At 38.5% G+C, this 13,131-nt stretch overlaps 1 protein-coding gene across 1 annotated transcript in view; it reads left to right on the forward strand.

The window, feature by feature from the left end:
* The window catches only part of pnpla7a (patatin-like phospholipase domain containing 7a), a 32,844-nt gene extending 26,060 nt beyond the window's left edge, over window positions 1-6,784 (forward strand). The window contains exons 30-35 of the mRNA XM_063011293.1: window positions 425-573; window positions 663-815; window positions 1,376-1,492; window positions 2,260-2,344; window positions 2,585-2,700; window positions 3,844-6,784. Coding sequence (XP_062867363.1) covers window positions 425-573; window positions 663-815; window positions 1,376-1,492; window positions 2,260-2,344; window positions 2,585-2,700; window positions 3,844-3,981 — 758 coding nt within the window. The 3' untranslated portion in view covers window positions 3,982-6,784. The remainder of the gene's footprint in view (window positions 1-424; window positions 574-662; window positions 816-1,375; window positions 1,493-2,259; window positions 2,345-2,584; window positions 2,701-3,843) is intronic.
* The last annotated feature ends 6,347 nt before the right edge of the window (window positions 6,785-13,131 follow it).

A 13,131-nucleotide genomic window follows, 5' to 3' on the forward strand; every position in this document is an offset into this window, starting at 1 on the left:
TGCATTGTCCCCACTGATTCCGAGTAAGCTGGGCCCACTGCAACCCTGGCCAGGATAAAATGGTCATAAAAAATGAATGAATGAATGAAAGAAAGTAGGTGTTCCAGGGTTCAGCCACAGAATAGTAACCAGAGCCAAAATCATTAAATTGTCTATAAATGTTTGAAGTCTTTAGAGGTGTTTGCCAAGAAGTCTTAGTATCATTCTGTTAGTTCCCAGAGCTCCACTTTGTCTTGGCAGAACTGCAAACAGAATTGGCACCTGGAATTGAATTAGACGGTTACAGCTTAATGCTTTGTCATATGTCACCGACTGCGAGTTTTCAGACTCGGTGTTTATTTAATTTGAGTGAAAGTAAGCGGTGTCCTCTACCGTCGTCCTCACGCCGAGCTGTATAACTTATTGATTTCTCCTCACGTTGTAGCCGATGTCGCACGCTCCATGGGAGCTAAGGTGGTGATAGCCATCGATGTGGGCAGCCAGGACGAAACCAATCTCACCAACTACGGAGATGCCCTGTCTGGTTGGTGGCTGCTATGGAAACGACTCAACCCTTTGGCAGAGAAAGTCAAAGTAAGGAGAATTGCATTCCGGCCACGTGTCAGATAACAGTGAGATGAACTCTCTGTCCATGTGAACATGTTTTGTGTGTGTGTGTTTAGGTGTTGAACATGGCTGAGATCCAGACCCGATTGGCGTACGTGTGCTGCGTAAGACAGCTGGAATCAGTCAAGAACAGCAATTACTGTGAATACATCAGACCTCCCATCAACCGATACCGCACTTTGGAGTTCAGCAAGTTTGATGAGATTGCTGTGAGTGTGGTTCTAGTTTCACCCTCTTCATTTTTTTAATTTTTTAGCTAAGTAAAGTTTGTGAACCCTTTAAAATGTCATGGTTTTCAGGTGTGGTCCCTTTGCATAGCATCTTCACAAAAATAATGTTACTTTTCATGTGTTTTTAAATGAATATTAAATGTATGTGATTCCTAATATTTAATAATTGCTTAAACCTCTGTTAGCAGTATTGTATCTAGAGAGCCACACCCTGACATCCACGACCAAACACTTCTCGTGCAGGCGCACCGACTGGCCAGCAGGGCAGTCCGTTTTCCACTATTCTTCCTCCCCCCCTACAGACACAGCCGTTTGTGTAGGCACAGATACCACCACCGAGTTTCAGTGATTTACTGATGCGCCACCCTTGCGCCCCTAATTAAACCTACACTATAAATAATTAATTTGTTCAAAATAAGCAATCAACACAAACTTCCAGGTAATTAAGAGGGGTTCACAAACTTTTTGTACAGGTGTATAAACTTAGCCACAGTGTTAGTGGCAGACCAATCTTGTGCTTGTGCTCCCTGTGTTGGCAGGAGGTGGGCTACCAGCATGGGAAGACCGTGTTTGACGTGTGGTGCAGGAGTGGGGTGGTGGAAAAGATGCTGAAGGACAGACGTCAGGAGGAGTTTCACAACACCCACAGCAACAATGTGAGCGATTACACAATGCTTCACTTTTACAGCTTTGCCTCTAGTGCACATTTCCCATAGATACACCAATAAGCCACAGGGACCGGACTTGGCATGGACACTTTGAGTGGCCTGCAAATTTTGGCCAAGGTAGCCTTTCAGTTGGTCCGTGCCAGGTGCCATAGCCTTCGAGTCTTTGGGCATCTACGCATCTTGGCTGTCCAACAACCTGTCAGCAGTTTGTGGCTTGTTCCCCCTCTGACTGTTGTTGTTAGGTACCATAATGGCTGCTTGTTCAACCCTGTCGTCTGGTCAGGGGGGGTATTGGTAGCTTCCCTAATTAACACTTTTATTGCTCTGTCTAACTAGTGCATTTCTACCTTTTTATCTCTGATCCCTTTTGAAAGTGCCTTTCTAACCATGATGAATTTTTTGCATTAACATGCACTATTAGTAGTGGAAACCTCAAGGAACAGCTGGTTTTCTTTTTAATGTAGTCAACCACACAGTTAATGTCAGGTGAGGGCCAAGTAGCCTGATGTGGTGATATCATTTATATATTGTGGTTATAGCATTTTTATATATACAGTATATACACATATATTACTGTAGCTGTTTGTATATGTATATATACAGTATATAAACACTAAGAATTTGGACATGATTTGATTATTTTTATAGGGATTGTATGTGATCTGGTGTGTATTTTAAATATGCTATAAAAGAGGTTAAGCCAAAACAGAAGCTGGAATCTGATCCGTCTTTGTTTTGTTGTTTTTTTGTTTTAGATGGTGACCTGTCCCAATGCCTCTTTTACTGACCTGGCAGAGATTGTCTCCCGTATTGAACCTGTCAAACAAGCTCTCATGGATGGTAAGTGGGGGAAAAAACAGATTGAGACCTTTAACTAATTAGATATGCTTTAAAGCACTCCTGGGGCATTTCGATAGACTGCTTTAGGGATTTTGGCATGAATTCCTAATGGTAGTAAACTGCTCAGCAAATGAAACTCCTCTGAAGTGAGATTGGGAGTAAATAAAGATTTTATTTACAAAGAGATTGCTGGCTAGATGGTTTAGCTTTTTCCTTTCTGCTTCTTTTTTCTCCTTATAGAGGAGTCGGACTATCACACGGATTATGAGGAGGAGCTGGTGGGAAGTGCTCTGTCGGATATGGAGTTTCCCAGTCACTACAGTGAGCACACAGAGGAGGACCTCACCGCTGATACTGTGAGTCCCACACAACATGTCTTGCACTACTACTGTATATAGGTAGTCAGATAGATAGATAGACAGACAAACAGACCGATATAATTTATTAATCCCCAAGACAACTAAGGCCTCAGTAGCTAGTTACGTACATCAAATGTAATAGTATGCACTATAAAGATTCACAGTGTACAAACAAGTACTTACACAATAACAACAACACACTACAACAACAGGGCCTGTGGGTACATATGGAGATGTAATTGGTATAAATTGTAAGGTGTGCAGTAAGACAAGACTTATTCTTCCTCCACCATATCTTGCATGTTAAATGCATAACAACTATCACACCCTGGGAGATTGCATTTCGACTGCCAGTGTTTGTCTCTGATTGCTTTACTCTTCCTCTAAGATAAGATAAAATAATCCTTTATTAGTCCTACAGTGGGGAAATTCACAGTGTTGCAGCAGCAAAGGGATAGCAAGGCACTCAGTACAAAAAAATAGACAAATAAACAGTACAAATGTATAACAATATAGACAATTATCAATAAGAAAAGTAAAAAAACAATATTTACAAATAATTGCACATTAACTCTAAAATTGCACATGTTAAAAATGAAGAATGTTAGAAATGAAGTAGTGACCAGCCTGCTTTGAACTCTAATTCTATGTAGATGTGACTAAAACAGCAGCAAGCTCTTATTCTAAAAAATCATTTTGAAATATAATTGAGCTAAGGTGCTGTTTCAGACAAAGATTTGCACTCCTGCTAGTTTGAAGTCACAAACCAGAGCAATGCTGATAAAATGTACTAACACCCATGTCACGGATAATATGGTGAGAATTCAAAAGAAGCAAACGGTACCAACAGACTGGATTGAAGAAGATTTATTCAAACACAATTGTGGGTTCTTACAGCAATATGTACGCTGAAGAACAAGGAACAGAACTGTGGGTCCTCTTTTTATATTGCTCTAGTCACATTACAATTTCAACACTTGGGCGTTGGACTTTGGAACCTCCATTCTGTGCTAATCATTGTTTCTTATCTGCTTACAACATTTTACAACAGCTTAACGACAGACATGTTGCTAGTATGTCTGCATAATACTAACATACAGATTATACTAAGCATAAAATCTAATAATCACTCATTTTCAGGATGAAGAGCCGGAGAGAGTTCGAAACTGTCAGTATAATTTAGAAGATTTGGGTCCTGAATCTTCCTCTCAGGCACCACACAGTCCTACACAGACTTACTCTCCAAACGTAAGAGCCAGAAAGGTGCGTGGGCAGTGACCAGCCTGCTTTGAACTGTGAGATTTAACCTGACCTCAGGCAAGAAATGGACCATTACTGACCTTCTGTAATGCACCTGTTATTAGAAGAGCTGCTTTTCTGTCCAGTCACAGGGGCTCTTCTGGCGGACAAATCAGTGTTCGGCAGCCTTTACTCAATCTGGATTTGATTATTAACTGTGGTTTTGTTAAGTCTGCACTGACAGACAGACATGGACGTGTTTCAGATTCCATTTGGGAACAACATTTGCTTTTTCCAGTCTAGGTGATGCTCTTGAAAGGTTTAATGTGAATGTCAATTCTCTGGATTGTAAACACGTCACTGCCTTAAAGCACTAATGAGAGACTGAATTTAGCCCCCCCATTTCCTGGTCCCCTGACCAATATATGTTTGACATTTTAGCAAGATTAGTCAATTAGTCTCTCAGCACTGTGTAATGGTGTAACAGTGCCGAGCCGTTTATTTATGAGCATCAGCACCAAGTACTCGTACAACAGATGGCTGGTTTAAGAGGCAAGACTTTGTTTTGCCTGCCATTTTAGTATAAATATTCAACTAAGAATACTCAGATACAGTCAGGGTCACTCACCAAGCAGGTACACCTATCTTTTAAAAAATAATAATTTTCTGTTTTATTTCTGCATTTTCTCCCAATTTAATGTAGTAAATTTGTCTTCCACTGCTGGGGGATCCCTGATTGCAGTCGAGGTGGGTTTATTGCTGCTCACGCCTCCTCCGACCCGCACACAGCCCTTAGCGGAACCCTTTTTCACCTGCGCCTCTCTGTCTGCCAATCAGGGACCTTACACTGCATTAGAAGTCCCCACCCACATGGTCTGGTCATCCCCCCCTAGCAGAACCATGTCTGCTGCAGGCACTGCCAGTTATGCCTGCTAGATGGCACCCAGCCGACCGGTGGCAACGCAGAGTTTCGAACCAAGGAGCCTGGGCACACAGGCATTGATTATTGATTATTAAGCTTTACCTATTATACAGATGATCTTTGTGGAAATGAGTATTGGCTGATAATGAGCGTACGTACCAGATAGGTGTACCTAATAAAGTGCTCGGTGAGTGTACGTCATGGCAATCGTGGGATTATGGTGATTTTTGCAACTGATTTAGGCAAAAACACGTCTTTGTCCAATAAAGTCAACAAAACCTTTGCTAGGTCATAATGCAAATAAGGGGTAGTGGCCTAGCGTGATAGATCTCTGTGCCTCTGCAGCGCCCCCCATATTATATAAAAATGCAAAACTTAACAGCATTCCAGACATTCACTCACTCCACGTGTATGACAGATGTTTGTTGTCACCTGTGCAGCCAATATGCATTTCAGAGCACAAACACACAGTTTACAGCTGCTGGTTGGTTAACCAGTTTATATCTGCGTTCAAATGAAGACTGATTTCATCTCAACCGACTGCAGCTTGTTGAATGTCGGATTGAATCTGATTATTAAGTGAAGGATTATTTGCCTGCATATACAAATGCAAGCAAGTCGATCAATGCAATTTTTTTATATATATTTGTGTAAATGTTTGTGGTGGATTTATGTGATTCCTGTGAGCCGTGGTGCCTTAATTCATCTTTTTCCCTTGGTGCACAAGCCTAATACTGGTCATGTCTGTCTGTATATATATTTCCCTTCTGGGAGTTTAGTACCAATATCAGGTGTTACACAGCAATTTGTACTGGGTAGCAAAACTTAAATTAAATACTTACGCCACTTTGTAGTGTGAAGATTTTGTAGAAGTGAGAGGAGTGTAAAGAGTCACTTGGCCCATTTCTAGAGTTTAAGGGATTAGAAATGTTAGTGAAACATCCCAGTTAGCACATACCATATAATATAAGCACAGGAAGTGTATAATTGGAGGAAATGAGTTCAGGTTCAATTTGTTGTGTTTTTGCAAACAAGCTTGGTGTTATCAGGTAAGTTGAGTGTCTGTACCACACGATGAAGGAGTACTTTAGTTCCCTCCCACCTCACCAAAACATTTAACAGGTAAAAATGGGGGAAAAAAACAAGTTATCATGAGTTATTTTAACCAGAATAATAATATTTGGTTAAAGCATGGTTTTTTAAATCTATACTTAAAAAAAACACCAGTTCATGTACCATTAAGGGGGTGCACCAAGGGGTTAATATAAAAGCACTGAAATTACAATTCCTTAGTATTTCTACCAATTAATGTAAACATTCTAACAGTCTGATGTATGTCATGTTTGTTTTGTATTTGTTGGTAAATGTATTCTATTCTGTTGTGTTCTATTCTGTTCTATTGCATTTCCCCCCAATTTCCTTCCCAGTCGACACGTGTGCAGTACTGACGGCTTCTTTCTGCACCAGGCTGGTTTATATAGAGACTCATATCATGCACTGAGAGTTACGCACTGATCTCCATTATCCTCCATCTCTGTGCAGTGCCACTGATTAGCCAGCAACTGGACGTAAATGCAGCAGTCATGAGGAATCCTCATTGTCCTTCTACACTCGGACGAGCCAATCATTGTCCATGTAGGCGCCTGGCCAGATGTTAGCCGAGCTTAGCACTACTTGCGGTCACATCCCTCCATGTCCCTGTAGATTCTCGACTCTTTTTGAAAATACAAGTCTTCCAGCGGCTCTGTTGTGCAGAGTAGGTTGGTCACCAAGTAACCACTGATTGTTCGTGTGCAGATTCTTTACATTTCACGTTCACACGATGGACAAACAGCCGTTTTTGATTACCAGAGCAGTGATCTGTCTTTTGTTATCTGTATGTAAGACACTAATTTACTAATAAAAAACTTTCAATATTTACGAATGTTTACGAACTTTGACTCATGTAAGGTTTTATTATTATGATCAGTATTCATACAAATGATAAACTGTTATACACTATATACAGTGAATTAAAATAGCCTCGGTTGCCAAAAGTATATGGACACCTGACTGTGAGCTTGTTGGACGTTCCATTCCAAACCCATATGCATTAATATCATATCTAAACGTCTCCTTTTGTGTAAAGAACAGCCTTTATTATTTTTTTTGTAATCGTTTACACAACATTTTTGACTGTGTGGGAATTTGTGCCCATTGAATGAAGAGGTCGGTCAGTGATGCTGGACGAGAAGGCTCGCAATTGGCAGTCCAAGTCATCCCAAAGGTCTTAATTGTGGTTGAGATCGGTCTGTCATGCTGGAACAAGAAAAACCCTTCCCCAAACTGTTGCTACCAAGGTAAGACTAATTACCCTTTACCAATAGGTGTGACTCAAACACCTCATTAGATCAGTGGTGTTCAGATACTTTTGACCATGCAGTGTATTTAAGAGTCAGGCTCTTTAGTTGTTTTTATTCTAGTTAAGCAGGACTCTTAATGTGTAGCAGGATGATGGAAGACTGTTGCTTGCCTGACCTGTCGTAACAGCAGACGCCAGGAGCCATGTGAGCCCAGCGCTATGGAGACGAATGTCTGGGTTCCTCTGAAAAGCAGTGGGCACGCTGCCTAATAGAAACTCTGAGAGATTCAATCACTGTCTGCTGTGCACCCACTCATTTTGATCAGAGCTGCTTATGCAGAGTGTCGTGGTTATGATTTACTACAGCGTGTGAGATTTGGAAGGCGGGACATGTTTAATTTAATGCATGGCTGATACACCCGAGCTGATTAGTGTGTTTCATGTTCATGTGTGAAGTGTTTGCTGTGTTTCTGTGAGATAAATTAGTAATATAGATCATTGCGTGGACACTCACACTTCCAAGTAGGTTGTGAGTGGAGTTATTACTGGTGGACGACTGTAGACAATTCTGAAGTGATTGCTGCTGCATTTTTACAGTCTGACCTTGGGGTCACAACCCAACATATGGTCGCTGAGATGCTTTTTCATGTCCTTATACAACTTGATATAAAGTTCCTGGCAGAATTATATTGTTAATATATAAAAATCATTGTATATATTATAAAAATTTTGTATATAAAATTTATATATATATATATATATATATATATATATACAGTATATATATATATATATATATATATATATATATATATAAATAAATGTATTATATATAATTATAAATATAATTATATATATACATTATTTTTAATAATATTTTATATAATAATGATATATGATGTGTATATATTATGCATTATTAATATATAAAAATATTTGTTTCAAATATATTTAGATTTTCAAATATATAAATTATTTATGATATGTATATATATAATATTCTTTTTTAAATATTTTAAATATATATTTTATATATATGCATTATTTATATCTTAAAGTATTTGTAGGTATACAAATATAATATATAAATATAAGTTATATAAATATATTAATTATTTAAGAAATTGTGAGTATAATATATATATATATATATATATATATATTCTTTTAATAATATTTTAAATAATATAAAATATTTTATATATTAATTATATATAAATATATATATATATATATATATATATATATATATATATATATATATACACACATAATAAACAACAAAGAATATATATATTATAAATAGTATATAACACATCTAATATATTTATATATTATATTTGTATTATATATACAAAAAAATTATATATTAATTATGTATATATATCATTTATAAAACATTTTTATATTATTTCATCTTCAGACACCATTTTCAATACTTTGTAGAAGTTCCCTTGTCTTCTCGAATCCATCTACAGGTTTTGCACATCTGGATTTAGGCAGTTTATCCCATTCTTTATGGCAGATCCTCTTTAAACTGCCATCTTGAAGTCTGTCTGCAGATGTTTGATAAGGTTTATCAACTGGGCTTTTGCTGTGCCACTCACGGACATTCAGAGCCTCTTTGAAGCCGCTCTATTGTTGTTTAACTGGAGGCTTCAGGTTGTGTTAAAAGCGAATTAGCTTATTTTCAAGCATTTTTCTGTATTTGGCTGCATTCATCCGTTCCTGAATTCTGACCAGTCATCCTATCCCTCCTGCTTAGAAGCACACCATAGCATGATGCTGCCACCACCATGTTTCACTGTAGTGATAGTCTTAATCAGGTATTTATCCAGACTTTGTGCTTGCTGTTCTGCCAGAGGAGTTTATTTTTCATCTTTTGCCTTTACATGCCTTCATATAGCATCTACTCAACAGTGGCTTCCAGAATGCCACTCTGTACCATAAATACCTAATTTATGGAGTGACAAAAACAGGTTTTCACTTTGTCATTATAAGAGATCATGTGTAGACTGATGGGTAAAAATTACATTTACACAAATGTGTGTAAAATTGGGTTCCAAATACTTTGTGACAGGTCAAGCATTCAGTTCTGTATCATTAATACGCTGAAGGATGACTCATCTGGACATCACTTGTTTCTGCCTCTCTGTAGACAGTACATGTGTTGAATATATCATCATGCTTTCAAATCTGCATTTGTCTTTTTAATGAGGTGTTTATGCAAACTAACTTATCAGGCTCGCACAGTCTGATCACAGCCTACACTGACAATCTGGACTTTGATTAAGAGCCACTTTTATTTCCATATATGGAAACTCAATGGTGCTTTTGTGGCCTGTGGTCTACAGACAGACCCTGCTACATGAATAAAAAGATTAAGTGGTTACCAAGAGCCGGTTCTTCTACCGTTCTTCATTTTTCTTAACCCCTTAGCAATATATCTATAATTATATTGAGTTTTGCTCAGCTAGAAGTATCTTTGCTAATTCCCCTTAATCATAAATATTCACCCACAGTCAAATACCCCTTAATCATAAAAACACATCGCTAATGCTTGTGAGTCCAGTGGTGGTGTCCTTTACCTAACACGTACAACGGATCGTGCTATGCTTTCCATATTCCTTTACCACTTGCTACTCCAGCACCTTGACCACCCACAAAGTGGTAATTTGCCATCCGGTCTTCTTTCTCTCAGACCAGCTGTATCCGTCTAGCACATCCAGTCATCTTACATTATCTTTTTGAAAATGCCTTTATATACTCAGCTAACTAATAGCTATTAAACTAGCTTGTTTCCAAATAGAGATAACACTGATTTCAGTGTCTAAGTCATAATATCTACTGTATTTTTTTTATATTAGCCAAACATGACAAAATATACAGTTAAAGCATCCCAGCATGTAATCCTATTGCGTTAGAAATCACCCATGTCACCCATGTTCCAGCAGACCTGTTTTAATAGTTTTTGATTACATGTGACCATCTAACGGCACTACTGAGTTCCAAACTCTGATCTAAGAGGTGGTGGGGTTGCGTATTAGATTGCTGTTCCACATAAATGTTCCACATAAAATCCTTAATTTTGCCTGAAATGTGTAAGTTTTTAGAACAGCGACAACCAGCAACCACATTAAAGGTTGCTACTCTTATCACACATTCCAGATGATTAAATGATTCTTCAGGGGGAAAATTGGGTCATTCTGACAGAAGAGGAATCGATCTGTGTTTGTGTGTTTATGTAAGGCTGTAGTTGAGTGATAGATGATGGACTTGCTGTGAAAGATCAATCCTCTGAGTCACCCTGACATTCCCTTAAGCGATATATAACAGTAACAGGTGAAAAATCTCATTTACACATGATTCTTGATTTATTCGATGAGCCCAGACTTGTTCAGTGTCTTTTTTTAGTTTGGTTTTGTATCACCGCTACAAGGCAGTGACAGATGCTGTGTGATGTGTTTGGCTAAACCTTTAAATGAGCAAAAAAGCGACTTACAGTACTGTGACAGTATACACTCAAAGCAATTGAGGGTTGGGGGCCTTGCTCAAGAGCCCAACAATGGCAAACAGGTAGTGGTGGGGCTTAAACTGGTGAGGTTTCAATTATTAGTCCAGTTCCTTAACCACTAGGCTACAACTGCCCAGCAAAACCACGTGAATCAACACAAAGTACCCCAGCCATCACATTGTTGGTATGACCGCCTCTATTCTACTGGGATGGCTTCCTCAAGAATTAGAATTAATTTTGGATGAGAAGGCCTGGCTTACAATGGATGTATTACTTCATGCAGAAGGTGTTCAGTAGGGTTAAGTTTCAAAGTGTCAAATCATGTCTTTATGGACCTAACTTTGTGCACAGTGGTACAGTCATGCTGGAACATAAGAGAGTCTTCTCTGATTTACCACAAAAGAACATGTAAATGTTTTATATACTTGATTTTAGTCACCTGTTAATAATGTGTGGTTGAAACACCAGAACTCGGTAGTTAGAAGGAGTGTCCACATACTTTTGGCCATATAGTGTACCTATCTCACCTACAACTGTTACTATAAATACATACCAAAGTCTTTATACACTATATGACCGAAAGTATTTGGACTCCTGACCATGTACTTGTTGGACATTCTATTTCAATGTGATCTTTTATGCTGTACCATCTCCCAATTCTGTGGGAATTTGTGCCCAATCAGTCAAAAGAGCATATGTATGGCTGGACATTGATGTCAATCAAGAAAGCTTCAATTGATGTTCCAGTTCATTCCAAAGCTAATCAGTGGGGCTGAAGTCAGGGCTCTGTGCAGACTGGAGTTTCTTTAAACCGAGCTTTTCTTCACGTCTTTATAGGGCTTGCATTATGCACAGGTGCACAGTCATGCTGGAACAGAAAAGAACCTTCCCTAAACTGTTGCTGTAAAGTTAGACGCATGCCATTCCTTTATATAATTGATTTATTTTACCTGTATTAACTGTTGTGCCTCATGTTTACTGGTTAATTTGCAGTATAAGGTGGTCCTAGCAATCCTACGGCAATTTGGTTAGTAATGGCTTAGTCAAAATATCCAAGATGTCAAAGTCTACAAATAAGTTTTAGTTTCTACCCTCATTTCCATTCCACACCTTTTCAGCATGAACAAAAATTCAAACCATAATACACAATGTAATCATTGCAATATTCCCAAAAACAGTCAGATCCTTTTCCTCATCCTAGAGAAAGTCCTGATGCAAAATCCAAGACTTAAAGGTTTCAGAAACAGAAAGCAAATTAATTTCTTTGCTCTGCATAAGTTCAGATTCTTTACTGGAGGGTCTTCAAGCTGTTTTCTGGAAAATGTCACGTCACATCAGATTCACAGAGAGCACAAGTGCGTACACGAAACCTTTATAAATAGCAAATGTGCCAAACTGAGATAATAAGAGGAGACAGGAAGGAGAAGCATGATTCTAAAGCTTCATATAATGTGACTTGGCACGCAATCCACCTGTTGAGCCCAACGTCTGAAAATAAATCAGATTTATTGATTATTACTCATTTCCATTAAAACAGGATGTTTAGATGAATGTAGATGAATGTTTCATTTACAACCATTCAAATATTTTTGATGATTCCAAAAAGGCTACGCAGATGTCCAAGGCATTTCTTTACACACACTTACAGTGCTTTAAAACCAGACCCCTTGCTATGGCGCTCCACATTGTGGTCAGCTACCTTGTGTTTAAGTCCACCTGCTGCAATCTTAATCGATTGGACATAGTCTGAAAAGGTGCACACCCGGGTCTATAAGAGCCCAGAACTAACATTGTATTGTCAGGATAAAAACCGTATCATAAAGTCCAAGGAACTCTGGATCTCTGCAATCAAACGGTGGCAGGGCATAGATCAAGGCAAGGATATAAAACAGTATAGAAGGCCTTGAGTGTTCCCTGGATGACAGTGGCCTCAATCATTTTTAAATTGAAGAGGCTAGGCTCTGTTTTGAACCTTTTTCAATTTGGCTGTCTGGCCAAATTGGCCATCTGGGCAAGATCTGGTCAGAGAGGGAAGAAAGAACTTGAGAGCCACTAGTCCTGAGCAGAGATGCAGAAATCTGTTGGACGGACATGTCTGCATGTCTCATGCCTCTGTGGACAGAACAGCAAGCACTGTATGTGGTAAAAAAAAGACACCTCACACTGATTAGCTAATACCATATGTACAGTGAAACGTGGTGGTGGTAGAATCTTGTTATGGGATGCATCTCGGAGGCAGATATGGGTAGACTGGTAAGAATTGAGGAGCATCCTCTAGAGTGCATGCAAATTAAAACTGGGGTGACACTTCTGGCGACAAATATTAAGTAAGTTATAATTATCATCTTCTGTTGTATATATACACACACGTATGTATATATACTGTGTATATATATATATATATATATGTGT

The sequence above is a fragment of the Trichomycterus rosablanca genome, chromosome 16 (assembly GCF_030014385.1).
Source record: "Trichomycterus rosablanca isolate fTriRos1 chromosome 16, fTriRos1.hap1, whole genome shotgun sequence".
Lineage (NCBI taxonomy): Eukaryota > Metazoa > Chordata > Actinopteri > Siluriformes > Trichomycteridae > Trichomycterus > Trichomycterus rosablanca.